At 50.3% G+C, this 16,392-nt stretch overlaps 1 protein-coding gene across 1 annotated transcript in view; it reads right to left on the bottom strand.

Annotated features, from left to right (window-relative positions):
- The window catches only part of COPS5 (COP9 signalosome subunit 5), a 51,554-nt gene that overhangs the window by 18,606 nt on the left and 16,556 nt on the right, over window positions 1–16,392 (bottom strand). Inside the window, exons 2-5 of the mRNA XM_075316321.1 lie at window positions 15,764–15,998; window positions 11,870–11,998; window positions 11,626–11,691; window positions 11,369–11,454 (exon numbers count right to left, since the gene is read on the bottom strand). Of these exons, the coding sequence (XP_075172436.1) occupies window positions 11,369–11,454; window positions 11,626–11,691; window positions 11,870–11,998; window positions 15,764–15,998 (516 nt within the window). The remainder of the gene's footprint in view (window positions 1–11,368; window positions 11,455–11,625; window positions 11,692–11,869; window positions 11,999–15,763; window positions 15,999–16,392) is intronic.

Below are 16,392 nucleotides of genomic sequence, written 5' to 3'. Positions count from 1 at the left end.
TGGTAAATCCTGGCCGAGGAAGACTTCCGAGCCTGAGTCATAGTGGAGATGACTTCGGGAGGAATGCCGGAAGTCGTTAAGATCCAGGACTCAAGAGCCACGCCGTCAATCTGAGAGCTGCAGAATTCTGGCGGAAAAACGGACCTTGTGAGAGAAGGTCTGGGCGGTCCGGGAGATGCCACGGCACCTCTACGGACAGACGGAGCAGGTCTGGGTACCAAGCTCGCCTGGGCCAGTCTGGAGCAATGATTATGACCCGACGGCCCTCCATTCTGATCTTGCGCAGGACTCTGGGCAAGAGAGCTAGAGGGGGAAACACGTAAGACAGACGGAACTGGGACCAATCCTGAACCAGCGCGTCCGCTGCAAAGGCCTGAGGATCGTGGGAGCGAGCCACGTAAACCGGGACCTTGTTATTGTGCCGGGATGCCATTAGATCCACTTCCGGAGTGCCCCACTTGCGGCAGATCGACCGGAACACTGCCGGATGCAGAGCCCACTCGCCGCTGTCCACGGTTTGACGGCTGAGATAATCTGCCTCCCAGTTTTCTACGCCTGGGATGTGGACTGCGGATATGGTGGACTTGGAGTCCTCCGTCCACTGAAGGATGCGTTGAACCTCCAACATTGCCAGGCGGCTGCGAGTCCCGCCCTGGTGATTGATGTAGGCAACTGCTGTCGCGTTGTCTGACTGGACTCGAATGTGCTTGCCCGCCAACAGGTGGTGAAAGGCTACGAGAGCTAGGAGCACAGCTCTGATTTCCAGCACATTGATCGAGAGGGCTGATTCGGACGGAGTCCAAGTGCCCTGGGCTCGGTGGTGGAGAAATACTGCTCCCCAGCCGGAAAGACTGGCATCCGTGGTGAGAATCACCCAGGACGGGATCAGGAAGGAGCGTCCCTGAGACAGAGAGAGGGGCCGAAGCCACCACTGAAGAGAGCTCCTGGTCTGTGGCGACAGAGCCACTAACCTGTGCAAGGAGGAAGTCCGCTTGTCCCAACAGCAGAGAATGTCCAGCTGCAGAGGGCGCAGATGGAACTGGGCAAAGGGAACCGCTTCCATTGACGCCACCATCTGACCCAGCACCTGCATGAGGTGCCTGATGGAATGACGGCGGGGCTTCAACAGAGAGCGCACCGCCAGATAAAGGGACTGCTGTTTGACTAAGGGCAGCTTCACAAGTGCCGGCAGAGTCTCGAATTGCATCCCTAGGTACGTACGTTTTTGGGTCGGGGTCAGAGTGGACTTGGGCAGATTGACAAGCCACCCGAATTGAACAAGCGTGGCGAGAGTGAGCGAGACACTCCGCTGACAGTCTGCACTGGATGAAGCCTTGACAAGAAGGTCGTCCAGGTAAGGAATCACTGCCAACCCCTGGAGGTGCAGAACCGCAACCACTGCTGCCATGACCTTGGTAAATACTCGAGGGGCCGTGGCTAACCCGAAGGGGAGAGCCACGAATTGGAAATGTTCCTCTTCGATTGCAAAACGTAGCCAACGCTGGTGTGAAACTGCAATTGGCACATGCAGATAGGCATCTCTGATGTCGACGTATGCCAGGAAATCTCCTTGGGTCATTGAGGCAATGACTGATCGCAGAGACTCCATGCGAAAATGCCGCACCTGAACATGCTTGTTGAGAAGCTTGAGATCCAGGATGGGCCGGAAGGAACCGTCCTTTTTGGGGACTAGGAAGAGATTTGAGTAAAAACCTCTGAACCGTTCCCTGGCGGGAACCGGTACAATTACTCCGTTGGCCTGCAAGGATGCCACGGCCTGAGAGAAGGCGGCGGCCTTGGAGCAGGGGGGAGTTGACAGAAAGAATCTGTTTGGCGGGCTGGAAGAGAACTCTATCCTGTAGCCGTGGGAGATGATATCCCGCACCCACTGATCGGAGACGTGTTGAAACCACACGTCGCCAAAGTGGGAGAGCCTGCCACCGACCAAGGACGTTGCTGGCTCGGCCAGATAGTCAAGAGGAGGCTGCCTTGGTGGCAGCAGCTCCTGCAGACCTTTGTGGACGTGGCTTCTTGCGCCAGGTGGGCTTCTGGTCCTTGGCTGAGTTAGTGGACGAGGCCGAGGGCTTAGAGGCCGCCCAGTTAGAGGAACGAAAGGAACGAAACCTCGACTGGTTCCTGCCCTGGACAGGTTTCCTGGGTTTAGTCTGTGGCAAGGAAGTACTCTTCCCGCCAGTAGCCTCCTTAATAATTTCATCCAGTTGTTCACCGAACAGCCTGGACCCAGCAAATGGGAGCCCAGCAAGGTACTTCTTTGAAGAAGCATCTGCCTTCCACTCTCGAAGCCACAAGATCCTGCGGATAGCGAGGGAATTAGCGGAGGCCACCGCAGTGCGGTGAGAAGCCTCCAGCATGGCAGACATGGCGTAGGCTGAAAAGGCTGAAGCCTGGGAAGTTAAGGCAACCAATTCAGGCATAGAGTCCCTAGTGAGGGAATGCATCTCCTCTAGGGAAGCAGAGATGGCTTTGAGAGCCCACACTGCTGCAAAGGATGGGGAGAACGAGGCCCCTGTCGCCTCATAGACAGACTTGGCCAGGAGGTCAACCTGGCGGTCAGTGGGATCCTTAAGTGAGGTGCCATCAGCCACAGATACAACTGTCCGGGATCAGAGTCTAGACACCGGAGGGTCTACCTTTGGTGAGTGAGCCCACTCCTTGACCACCTCTGGTAGAAAAGGAAAACGGTCATCAGAACCACGCTTTGGGAAGCGTTTGTCAGGACAGGCTCTGGGCTTGGACACAGTGGCTTGAAAACTGGAGTGGTTAAAGAACACACTCCTTGTTCTCTTAGGCAAGGTAAACTGGTGCTTTTCTGCCAGAGAGGGTTGCTCCTCCGATACTGGCGGATTGAGGTCCAGTACAGAATTAATGGACGCAATCAAATCACTAACATCCGCATCACCCTCGGTCAGATCAATGGGGCACATGGAGGTAGCGTCCGAGCCCCCAGTAAAAACATCCTCCTCGTCCTGCGAGTCGGCTCGTGAATCGGAGCCGCGGGACGAGGAAGGAGAGGGGACCCTGCGTCTCCTTTTAGGAGGACGGGGTCTGGGAGCAGATGCAGAATCCTCTGTGAGCTCTGCAGAGCGAGCCGGAGCAGCAGAGGCGCCCTGAGAAGGGGGCTGATGCATGGTCAGCAGAGTCCGGGACAGCTGTCCCATGGATTCGGCAAAGGACTGGGAGATAGCCTTAGAAAACGATTCTACCCAAGCCGGGGGTTCAGCCACCGGGGCCGGAGCAGCCGGAGGGACCACTGGGGAGACTCCAGGCTGAGGCACCACCATGTTAGAGCAGGCATCACAATGTGGATATGTGCTCGGTTCAGGCAGTACGAGCTTACATGCAGTGCATATTGAGTACAGCCTTGCAGCCTTGCTCCTAGTGTGAGACATGCTGCTGAGGTGGAGGCTCTGCAGTAAAGAACACACTCCTTCAGAATGACCCCCAGAGAGTGTATAAGAAAGTCCACAACCAGAGGTTGTGGCTTACCAGACCGTTTTGTGTGCCCTCCGGATCCCACAGCTCGGACCCCCAGACAGGTTGCAGAGATGCAGCAGCCAGCGCCGATCAGTGTGAGAACGCTGATAAAATGGCGCCGGAGTGAGGAGGGGGGGCGGGGCCTAGTCCAAGAGCGGGAACCGGAGGGCCAAGGAGATATACAGGGGAGGGAAACATCTCCTCAGAGAGGAGTGTCCTCCCCTGTGCTGAACGGCCGGTGGGCGGCGCCGCACTGTCCCTCTGCATGACTGACATGCAGGGGCAGTGAAAACGAAAGTAGGCCGCAGCCAAAGCCGGGGCCTAAATTTGTCAATGCAGCCGGCGAGCAGGCACCCTCGGCGCGGTTCTCAGGTGAAAACCAGAGAACAGGCCGGAAATGTCACCAAAGTAACCTGACACACTCTCCCCAACAATAAAGATGCAAAGGACCCCCTGCAATAACGTCTCAAATACTTAGCTTATGAGACGCAGGGCCAGGTCCCTGAGGGATGAGTGCTCCGTCCGGCAGGGTCCTGAAAGGGCTGCGGATGGAGACCGGTCTCCTGCAAAGCAGTGAGAACCGTGCTGGCTCCCACTTCAAGCCAGAGCCCGAGGAATGGTGAAGGAGCACGGCATGTAAGGCTCCAGCCTTGAAATCAACCTTAACAACACCGCCGACACAGTGGGGTGAGAAGGGACATGCCGGGGGTCCAGCTTGGACCCGCTTTTCTTCCAACTCTTTAAAATCAAAAATCAGATGAGAATGCATGTGTGGATGTGTGCCTCCTGAACACAAAGCATTGAACTGGCTAGATTTGGTTATCCAGGGGGTGTATATGCTCGGAGGGAGGAGCTACACTTTTTAGTGTAGTACTTTGTGTGTCCTCCGGAGGCAGAAGCTAGACACCCATGGTCTGGGTCTCCCATAAGGAACAATGAAGAAATTGGGCGAAGCCCACATCATTTTTTTTTAAAATTATTTCATGAAATTCATGAAATAATTTAAAAAAAAAAAAAAAAAAAAAAAGGGCTTCCCTATATTTTTGGTTCCCAGCCGGGTACAAATAGGCAGCTGGGGGTTGGGGGCAGCCCATACCTGCCTGCTGTACCCAGCTAGCATACAAAAATATGGCGAAGCCCACGTCATTTTTTTTGTTTGGGGGGGGGCAAAGAAATCCTGCATACAGTCCTGGAAGGAGGATGCTGAGCCTTGTAGTTCGACAGCTGCTGTCTGCTCTCCTGCATACACTATTGGATGGAGGATGCTAAGCCTTGTAGGTCTGCTCCCCCTGACTCTCCTTCAAGCATACAGTCCTGGATGGAGCATTCTGAGCCTTGTAGTTCTGCAGCTGCTGTCTGCTCTCCTGCATACACTATTGGATGGAGGATGCTAAGCCTTGTAGGTCTGCTCCCCCTGACTCTCCTTCAAGCATACAGTCCTGGATGGAGCATTCTGAGCCTTGTAGTTCTGCAGCTGCTGTCTGCTCTCCTGCATACACTATTGGATGGAGTATGCTGAGCCTTGTAGTTCTGCAGCTGTCTGCTCTTCTGCATACACTAGTGGAGAATGAAGAACACATTGAAGAAGGAAATTACATCAGACCTTTTTTTTTTGTTCACTGATAAAAAAACGCATAAAGACGCAGTGAGCAAAAATGCAGCAAAAAAACGCACCAAATCGCGGCAAAACGCGTGCGTTTATTGCAGAGTTTCTTTGACGCGGGTGCGTTTTTGTGCAGTTTTTGCCGCAAAAAACGTACAAAAACGCAGCGTCAAAAAAACGCAGTGTGTGAACCTAGCCTAAGAAGAGACGTAGGGTTCCCTCTCCCTCCTCCTCCCGCGGCTCTGATTCAAGAGCGGACTCGCAGGATGAGGAGGATGCCTTTACAGGGGACTCGGAGGCTAACTCCATGTACCCCATTGATCTGTCCGAAAGTGACTCAGACGTTAGTGACTTGATTGCTTCCATTAACTCTGTACTGGATCTCAATCCACCAGTATCAGAGGAGCAACCCTCTCTGGCAGAAAAGCACCAGTTTACCTCGCCTAAGAGAGCAAAGAGTGTGTTCTTTAACCACTCCAGTTTTCAGGCCGCTGTGTCCAAGCCCAGGGCCTGTCCTGACAAACGCTTCCCAAAGCGTGGTTCTGATGACCGTTTTCCCTTTCCACCTGAGGTGGTCAAGGAGTGGGCTCAGTCCCCAAAAGGTAGACCCCCCTGGTGTCTAGGCTATCAGCCCGGACCGTTGTGTCGGTGGCTGACGGCACCTCCCTTAAGGATTCCACTGACCGCCAGATTGACCTTCTGGCCAAATCCGTATATGAAGCGGCGGGGGCCTCGTTTTCACCGACTTTTGCAGCAGTGTGGGCTCTCAAAGCCATCTCTGCTTGTCTAGAGGAGATGCATTCCCTCACGAGAGAATCTATGCCCGAAATGGTTACCTTGACTTCCCAAGCTTCGGCTTTTTCATCCTATGCCATGTCTGCCATGCTGGAGGCTTCTCACCGCACTGCGGTGGCTTCGGCTAATTCACTCGCTATCCGCAGGATCTTGTGGCTTCGAGAGTGGAAGGCAGATGCTTCTTCTAAGAAGCACCTTGCTGGGCTCCCTTTTGCTGGGTCCCGGCTGTTCGGCGAACAACTGGATGAAATCATTAAGGAAGCTACTGGCGGGAAGAGTACTTCCATGCCACAAACCAAAGCCAGGAAACCTGCCCAGGGTAGGAATCAGTCGAGGTTTCGCTCCTTTCGTTCCTCCAACTGGTCGTCCTCTAAGCCCTCGGCCTCGTCCACTAACTCAGCTAAGGACCAGAAATCCAACTGGCGCCCAAAAGCGCGTCCGCAGAAGACCGCAGGAGGTGCTGCCACTAAGGCAGCCTCCTCGTGACTATCTGCCCGCTCCAGCAACGTCCTTAGTCGGTGGCAGGCTCTCCCACTTTGGCGACGCTTGGTTTCAACACGTCTCCGATCAGTGGGTGAGAGATATCATCTCCCACGGCTACAGGATAGAATTCTCTTCCAGACCGTCAAACAGATTTTTTCTCTCACCCCCCCCCCCTGCTCCAAGGCCGCCGCCTTCTCACAGGCCGTGGCATCCTTGCAGGCCAACGGAGTAATTGTACCGGTTCCCGCCCGGGAACGGTTCAGAGGTTTCTACTCAAATCTCTTCCTAGTCCCCAAAAAGGACGGTACATTCCGGCCCATCCTGGATCTCAAGCTTCTCAACAAGCATGTTCGGGTGCGGCATTTTCGCATGGAGTCTCTGCGATCAGTCATTGCCTCAATGACCCAAGGGGATTTCCTGGCGTCCATCGACATCAGAGATGCCTATCTGCATGTGCCAATTGCAGTTTCACACCAGCATTGGCTACGTTTTGCAATCGGAGAAAATCATTTCCAATTTGTGGCTCTCCCCTTCGGGTTGGCCACAGCCCCTCGGGTATTCACCAAGATCATGGCAGCAGTGATTGCGGTTCTGCACCTACAGGGGTTGGCAGTGATTCCTTACCTAGACGACCTTCTAGTCAAGGCTTCATCCAGCGCAGACTGTCAGCGGAGTGTCTCGCTCACTCTCGCCACTCTAGCCCAATTCGGGTGGCTGGTCAATCTGCCCAAATCCACTCTGACTCCGACCCAGAGTCTCACGTACCTAGGGATGCAGTTCGAGACTTTGCCGGCACTTGTGAAGTTGCCCTTAGTCAAACAGCAGTCCCTCCAACTGGCAGTGCGCTCTCTGCTGAGGCCCCGCCGTTATACCCTCAGGCGTCTGATGCAGCTGCTGGGTCAAATGGTGGCGTCAATGGAAGCTGTCCCCTTTGCCCAGTTCCATCTGCGCCCCCTGCAGCTGGACATTCTCCGCTGTTGGGACAAGCGGCATTCCTCCTTACACAGGTTAGTGGCTCTGTCCTTCGGCCCCTCTCTCTGTCCCAGGGGCGCTCCTTCCTGGCCCCGTCCTGGGTGATCCTCACCACGGATGCCAGTCTATCCGGCTGGGGAGCGGTATGTCTCCACCACAGAGCGCAGGGCACTTGGACTCCGTCCGAGTCAGCCCTTTCAATCAATGTGCTGGAGACCAGAGCCGTGCTTCTAGCTCTCCTAGCTTTTCACCACCTGTTGGCGGGCAGGCACATTCGAGTCCAGTCAGACAACGCGACAGCGGTTGCCTACATCAATCACCAAGGCGGGACACGCAGCCGCCTGGCAATGTTGGAGGTACAACGCATCCTTCAATGGGTGGAGGACTCCAAGTCCACCATATCCGCAGTCCACATCCCAGGCGTGGAAAACTGGGAGGCAGATTATCTCAGCCGTCAAACCGTGGACGGTGGGCGAGTGGTCCCTGCACCAGGCAGTGTTTCAGTCAATCTGCCGCAAATGGGGCACTCCGGACATGGACCTAATGGCATCCCGTCACAACAACAAAGTTCCTGTTTACGTGGCTCGCTCCCACGATCCTCAGGCCTTCGCCGCGGACGTTCTGGTTCAAGACTGGTCCCAGTATCGTCTGTCCTACGTGTTTCCCCCTCTAGCTCTCTTGCCCAGAGTCCTGCGCAAGATCAGAATGGAGGGCCGTCGAGTCATCCTCATTGCACCGAACTGGCCCAGGCGAGCTTGGTATCCAGACCTGCTCCATCTGTCCGTAGAGATGCCGTGGCATCTCCCGGACCGTCCAGACCTACTCTCGCAAGGTCCGTTTTTCCGCCCGAATTCTGCGGCTCTCAAATTGACGGCGTGGCTCGAGTCCTGGATTTTGACGGCTTCTGGTATTCCTCCTGAAGTCATCTCCACTATGACTCGGGCACGTAAGTCTTCCTCCGCTAAGATCTATCACAGGACTTGGAGAATTTTCCTGTCCTGGTGTCGCTCTACCGACCATCCTCCTTGGCCTTTCTCCTTGCCGACCCTTCTGTCTTTTCTACAGTCCGGTCTGCAGCTAGGACTGTTCCTCAACTCTCTCAAGGGACAAGTCTAAGCTCTGTCTGTTCTGTTCCAGCAGCGTCTCGCTCGGCTGGCTCAGGTCCGCACCTTCATGCAGGGTGCGTCTCACATCATTCCGCCTTACCGGCGGCCCTTGGATCCCTGGGACCTTAATTTGGTTCTCACGGTTTTGCAGAAACCCCCCTTTGAGCCTCTTAGGGAAGTTTCCTTGTATCGTCTTTCACAGAAAGTGGCCTTTCTGGTGGCCATAACGTCCCTCAGGAGAGTCTCTGATTTGGCTGCGCTCTCTTCGGAGTCACTTTTTTTGTTTTTTCATCAAGACAAGGTGGTTCTCCGTCCGACTCCGGACTTTCTTCCTAAGGTGGTCTCTCCTTTCCACCTTAACCAGGACATTACCCTACCTTCCTTTTGTCCGGCTCCTGTTCATCGCTTTGAAAAAGCGCTGCATTCTCTGGATCTGGTGCGTGCTCTCCGGATCTATGTGTCTCGCACCGCTGCACTTAGGCGGTGCACTTCTCTTTTTGTGCTAACCACAGGTCGGCGCAAGGGCCTCTCGGCTTCTAAACCGACCTTAGCCCGTTGGATTAGATCGACCATTTCGGACACCTACCAGAGTACTCAGGTGCCTCCCCCGCCGGGGATCAAGGCACATTCGACCAGAGCTGTCGGTGCCTCTTGGGCTTTTAGGCACCAGGCTACGGCTCAACAAGTTTGTCAGGCTGCCACTTGGACTAGCCTGCATACCTTTTCGAAGCACTATCAAGTGCACGCTCATGCTTCGGCAGATGCGAGTTTGGGCAGACGCATCCTTCAGGCGGCTGTCGCCCATTTGTGAAGTTAGGTTCTGCCTACTTCTTAGTTTATTCTGTTTATTTCCCACCCAGGGACTGCTTTGGAACGTCCCATAGTCTGGGTCTCCCAAAGGAACGATGAAGAAAAAGAGAATTTTGTTTACTTACCGTAAATTCTTTTTCTTATAGTTCCGTATTGGGAGACCCAGCACCCTCCCTGTTGCCTGTTGGCAATTTTCTTGTTCCGCGTGTTATCACCGGCTGTTGTCGCGGACAGAGTCTCCGGTTATTCCGGCTCTTGCTCTGTTCTACTTGTGGGTGGCTATTCTCCTTCAGCTTTTGCACTAAACTGGCTGGGTCTGCTCACCAGGGGGTGTATAAGCTCAGAGGGAGGAGCTACACTTTTAGGTGTAGTACTTTGTGTGTCCTCCGGAGGCAGAAGCTAAACACCCATGGTCTGGGTCTCCCAATACGGAACTATAAGAAAAAGAATTTACGGTAAGTAAACAAAATTCTCTTTATTTATGTGTAGATGTGATGCTTTGATCGCCTGTTATTACAATGCTGCGATAACTAAAACAAAAAAAAAAGTTCTGGCGATTTTTTTCCCCCTTTATTACGTTATTGACAGATTAAATTAATTTATTTTCTGAAAGTGGCGATACTAAAATGTGTATTTTTTTTAATTTTGTGGATTTTTTGTTTTATTGTTTTTACTAGTCCCCTTAGGGGACTTGAAGCTTGCTCTTTCCAATCGCGTCTGCTGTTTAGAGCAATACTTCAGCACCACTCTGTAGAGAAGAAATCCTGAGCTCTTGTGAACGCCAATGCTGAGCCGGTGCTCACAGGAACATTGTAAGGACAGGGGGTCATCAGACGATCCACAGTTGTCATGATAGCTCATCGGCGTACGGTGATCGGGTCATGTGGAATGGCATGATTCTCGGTGGCGCTTGTTAGATCGCACTTTCAGAGTTTGGAGTCCTTGATCTAACTAGTTAACAGGAGTGAGTGGATCTCTTAGCTCCCCTGATCAGCTCAGTCAATTTATGCAGGGAAATATGTGGACTCAGCGCGTGACCTCGCATCAAAGTCAGGGACACGACCAGGGACGTTAACAGAAGATGTTGGCTGTGTAACCAAAATAAGTTATTTTTTAGTTCGATGATTTGGTTTTAGGCTATGTGCGCACGTTGCGTAATTGCATGCAGTTACGCTGCGATCTGCACCGCAGCGTAATTGCACGAGTCCTGCGTCCCCAGCACAATCTATGGAGATTGTGCATGAGACATGCGCACGTGGCGTATTAGAGCACAGCGCTTCGGCTGCTGCCCGAAGCGCGTGTTCTAAGAAGTGACATGTCACTTCTTTCCTGCGCTTTGCCTGCATCCCCCGCCCTGTCTATGGGAGAGGCTGCAGTCAGAGCGCATGGAATCGGCTTTTTTTTTTTTCATTACGGACTGTTTCTGCAGCGATTTAAAGCGCACGAGTGCTGTTCAAATCGCTGCCGAAATTTCTGCAGTGACAGTACGCAATGTGCGCACATAGCCTTACACTCTCTTATTAGGCCCATTTAGGACTTGAACTTGCAATCATTACTTACACAATTCTCTACAATACTACATAATCGCTACTGTAGTTACTGGTTCCCCTATCTGAAGTCCAGCTTGTGGGCTGACACGTCAATATCAGAGCCTTCAGCAGGCCCTGGGCTGCCCTGACCCATCTCACCCCCTGATTGTCAGATTGTGGGGCAGGGGAGCTAATAGGCCTCTGAAGTAAAACTCGCCCCTTTTCCCCTGTGCCTAACCTCTTAAAGGCTATTATCACAAATGACAGCAGAAAACAAGAGGTTATTCTGACTGCTGTGTAACGCAGCCTGCACCTGTGCTGTATAGAGCAAGCTCAGCTCCGGAGATCTCTCCATACGAGCAGTGTACGGGGATTTCGATTAGAGCTTAACAGAAGTGACAAAGATAAACTTTGGCAACTGAACGTCAGATTTCATACAATAGAGTTGTTTTGAGGACAAGTGCATGGATTTCTGCAAGGCTCACTTAGATGAGTGGGGCAGTTGCAGAAATGTCTCCACATCTGCCTTGTGACAGTAATCTATATACTGATGATACATTAATCAAAATGCTTACTGTTTACAGTGGACACCAAAATCTTCTATTTTATTCAAGGGAATGGTCTGGTATTCTGATGGACCTTCATCTGGAGGCTTGTATCCCTAAATGATCAGAAATGAGGAAATATATGTAAAATTATATATCTAACATACACATGTGCTATACATATTCTACTGTATATCCCCCATATATTGCATGTATTACTTTACCTGCAACTACAAACACAGACAACACCATGCTCAATGTAGGGCAAATGCTATTGAACACATTACCTTTGGGTAAGTTCTGAAAGCTCCTAGATTGACTTTTCCTGCAGATATTGTCCTGGTTGGATCAATCTAAGAAAGAATTGGGTTTATTACACTTCCATTTATACTACTTTAATAGCAGAGTACTTCGGACTTATTTTCAGCACTATATGGATGCAGAGAATATCAGAATACAAGAATAAAATAGTTTTCTCACAATTTCTACCTCTATGTGATTTCATCATTAGGTGCAGGATACAATACTCACCACAACGGCAACAAAGGGCTCCTGGAATTGTTGATTGAGCATCTGAGTGCTGACGTCTATTCCTGAAAGCCAGCAGCCATAGCCGGGGTGACTGTGGTACCAGCCAATTGCATTTTCAAGTCTTCCAACCTAAACAAGTCAGGGGGGTGGGGGAATAAATTTTGATGATTAGCAAAGCATATACTGCCCTCTAGTGGCATGAAGTATGAGACGTTTTGGGCTCAAAAGGACTATGTCATTCTCCATTAAAATGGGTTGTCCTATTATAGCAAATGAATAGCACTAGGTGGGACTCCCCTCTGACGAAAACAAAGTGCTGCTTTGTATGAGCAAATCCTGTTCAGGAGAATCGTGCTCTTCAGCCATTACATGGTTGCCACCATATAATACTACATTTGCTCTGTAGCAGACAGTGCTGGAGAGATACCTGGCTGTCTGCAGATTCCTGGCAATATCAGTGGAAGATGCTTTAAAGGAGGTGCTCCAGGTACACGTTTTTCATTTCCATCAGCTGCTGCAAAGTCAAAATATACTCAGGTCTTACTCACCCTCCCCAGGTCCAGCACTGCCTCTCAGCTGCCCCGGTATTTGTTAACAGGCTGCAGCGGCATCGTCACAATGACCGAGCAAGCAGCTACTTCAGCCACTCCCTGAGCTCAGCACCATTTGCTCAGTGATTGGATGCGGCGGTCACGTGCACTGAAGTCATGAGGCCAACACTGCAGCCTGGAAAAAGAGCAGGGCAATAGGGAAGAGGAAGGATTGGACCTGAGAAGAGCAAAAAACACTCGAGCTTATTATTTTAAAGGGAACCTGTCAGGTGCAATATGCACACAGAACCACAAGCAGTTCTGGGTATATATTGCTAATCCCTGTATAATCCCTAGTAGCATACATAAAAGATCTTTTGAAAAAGTATTTCTAAAGATAATTAATGATACAGTGGGGAAAAAAAAAAAATGTAGTCAGCCACCAATTGTGCGTTTTCCCACTTAAAAAGATGAGATCTGGGCCTATAATTGACATCATAGGTAGACCACAACTATGAGAGACAAAATGAGAAAACAAATACCAAATAAGACAAGGTGATTTTTTTGGAAGACTTTTTTTGGAAATTATGGTGGAAAATAAGTATTTAGTCACCTAAAAGCATGCAAGGTTTCTGGCTCTCACAGACCTGTAACTTCTCCACTCATTACCTGTAGTAATGGCACCTGTTTGAACTTGTTATCAGTATAAAAGACACCTGTACGCAACCTCAAACAAACAGACACACTCCAAACTCCACTATGGTGAAGACCAAAGAGCTGTCGAAGGACACCAGAAACAAAATTGTAACCCCGCACCAGGCTAGGAAGACTGAATTTGCAATAGGCAAGCAGCTTGGTGTGATGAAATCAACTGTGGGAGCAATAATAAGAAAATGAAAGACATACAAAACCACCAATACTCCCTCAATCTGGGGCTCCAAGCATTCTTACCCTGTGGGGTCAAAATGATCATAAGAACGGTGAGCAAAAATCCCAGATACACATAGGGAGACCTAGTGAATGACCTGTATAGAGCTGGGACCACCGTAAGAAAGGCTACCATCAGTAACATACTAGGCCGCCAGGGACTCAGATCCTACAGTGCCAGATGTGTTCCACTGCTTAAGCGAGTACATGTCTGGGTCCATCTGAAGTTTGCTAGAGAGCATTTGGATTATACAGAAGAGTATTGGGAGAATGTCATATGGTTTGATGAAACCAAAGTAGAACTGTTTGGTAGAAACACAACTTGTCATGTTTGAGGGAGACAGAATGCTGAGTTGCATCCAAAGAACACCCTACCTACTGTGAAGCATAGTGGTGCAACATCATGCTTTGGGACTATTTCTCTGCAAAGGGACCAGGACAACTGATCCGTTTACACGAAAGAATGAATGGGGCCATGTATCGTGAGATTTTGAGTGCAAACCTCATTCCATCAGCAAGGATATTGAAGAAACGTGGCTGGGTCTTTCAGCATGATAATGATCCCAAGCGCACCACCAGGGCAACGAAGGAGTGACTTTGTAAGAAGCATATGAATGTCCTGGAGTGGCCTAGCCAGTCTCCAGATCTCAACCCCATAGAAAATCTTTGGGGGAATTGAAAGTCCGTGCTGCCAAGCGACAGGCCCAAAACTTCACTGCTCTAGAGGAGATCTGCATGGAGGAATGGGCCAACATACCACCAACATTGTGTGCAAACCTTGTGAAGACTTACAGACAACGTTTGACTTCTGTCATTACCAACAAAGGATATATAATATACAAAATATTGAGATGAACTTTTGTTATTGACCAAATACTTATTTTCCACCATAATTTGCAAAAAAAATCTTGCCAAATCAGACAAGGTGATTTTCTGGATTTGTTTTCTCATTTTGTCTCATAGTTGTGGTCTACCTATGATTACAATTACAGGCCGACCTCATCTTTATAAGTGGGAGAACTTGCACAATTGGTGGCTGACTAAATATTTATTTTCCCCACTGTATGCTAATGAGCACAGGGACTAATCGCAAGGGCGTTCCTAAGAAGCTATTCAATGCAGCATCATCAGCAGTGATGCACGTACCTGTGTCCACTGTCACCACTGATCCAAAGTCCCAGCACTTCTGGTAATGCGCAGCAGACCTCTCTGAAGCCAGGACATGTACACCCAGTTTTAAACTGTGCATGACCGGAAGTACCAGGCAGATCAGCGGAGACAGCGGACACAGGTACATTGAATAGCATGTTAGTATGCCCCTGTGGGTGTGCTAATATGCTCAGAGGGCGGAATGAGCGCAGGAACCAACACCCTTGCGGCTAGTCCCTGCACTCATTAGCATATCATAAAGGATCTTTAGGAATCCTTTTCTACAGATCTCTATGTATGCTACTAGATACAGGGACAGTTAGGCAGGTATTAGCAATATGCACCCAGATCTGCTCGTGGTTCTGGGTGCATATTGCACCTGACAAGTTCCCTTTAACTTGGTGGACGTCATTGGTGAATAATGATTTATACCTAGAAGACCACTTTAAGTTGGGATCCATCTGGTCATTGACTTCTTCTATAAACACATTTTTATGTCATGTACTGTACGTACATATGTTTGATATATGTTTATTGCATAGAAGCTTATAAGAAAATTTGCAAACAAAAGAAACATGGTATAACCAGAGCTTAAAATAAAGGATATACCACAGTGATAACCATGGCAGCGGCGGTCAGCGCGGCAGTCCCCCTTGTCCCTGAACGATACTCGGCTCCTATCCAGCAGGGTCCTCAGGAGCTGTGGATGGAGCACGGTCTCCTGTGCCTGGAGACCGATGGGATCCCACTTCACCCAGAGCCCTAATTGAGGGATGGGGAAGGAAAGCAGCATGTGGGCTCCAGCCTCCGTACCCGCAATGGATACCTCAACCTTAACAACACCGCCGACAAGAGTGGGGTGAGAAGGGAGCATGCTGGGGGCCCTGTTATGGGCCCTCTTTTCTTCCATCCGACATAGTCAGCAGCTGCTGCTGACTAAGCTGTGGAGCTATGCGTGGATGTCTGACCTCCTTCGCACAAAGCATAAAAACTGATGAGCCCGTAGCAGTACGGGGGGTGTATAGGCTGAAGGGGAGGGGCTTTACACTTTTAGTGTAATACTTTGTGTGGCCTCCGGAGGCATAAGCTATACACCCAATTGTCTGGGTCTCCCAATAGAGCGACAAAGAAAATGGATATACCACAAGGAAAGATATAAATAAATAAGAAGCTTCCATCTTTTAACACTAAATAACCTAAGTAGATGCAGATATGTTGGGGTTTTACAGAACTAAAGTGGACATTATTAAACACTGAGCACAGCGGGTTATAGACACAAGGACAGTACCTGCTTTGCATTTTCTATGTATGCAGCCATGTACTCGTAGGCAGCCGCCTGTGCGTTCACCCGGGTTTCAGTTCCTTCCACTGGTAAAGCAAAGCTGTCCATAATGATCATGGTTTCTCCGTCCACCTTTCCCAACATCAGCCCCATCACCTCCAGGTTTCCTCCGGATCTGGCGTGCATCACCATTTTCAGCAGTGCCAGCGCAGATACTTTGCAATATTTGAAGTAATGATTACTGGAAAACAAAGAACAGTTATTGAATCGACAGAAATTGTAAATGCGCAATTCCCAAAAGCCAAAAATTCTCAGAAACTGACAGATTACTAGTATTTGGCCATTTTTTCATTTGGGTGGAAAATCAAATGGTACGTTGACTTAAGGCTGCTTTCACACATCCGGTTTTAGCAGTGCGGCTCAATCCGGCTCAAAAACCTATGCAACGGATGCGGCGAAAAAAACGGATCCGTTGCATAAGTTTTAGTTTAGGATGCGGCTTGATACTGAGCATACGCAGTGCAAAAAAACACATCCGGCGTCCATAGGCTTGTATTGTAAATTGCGCCGGATCTGGCGCGATGCATTTTTTTCGCCGCACAAAAAAACGTGTCAGGCAACGGTGCAAACGGCCG

This window comes from Anomaloglossus baeobatrachus, chromosome 6 (assembly GCF_048569485.1).
Source record: "Anomaloglossus baeobatrachus isolate aAnoBae1 chromosome 6, aAnoBae1.hap1, whole genome shotgun sequence".
Taxonomy (NCBI): Eukaryota; Metazoa; Chordata; class Amphibia; order Anura; family Aromobatidae; genus Anomaloglossus; species Anomaloglossus baeobatrachus.
The sequence above is the reverse complement of the archived record's forward strand: the minus strand, read 5'-3'. Positions and strand labels throughout refer to the sequence as shown.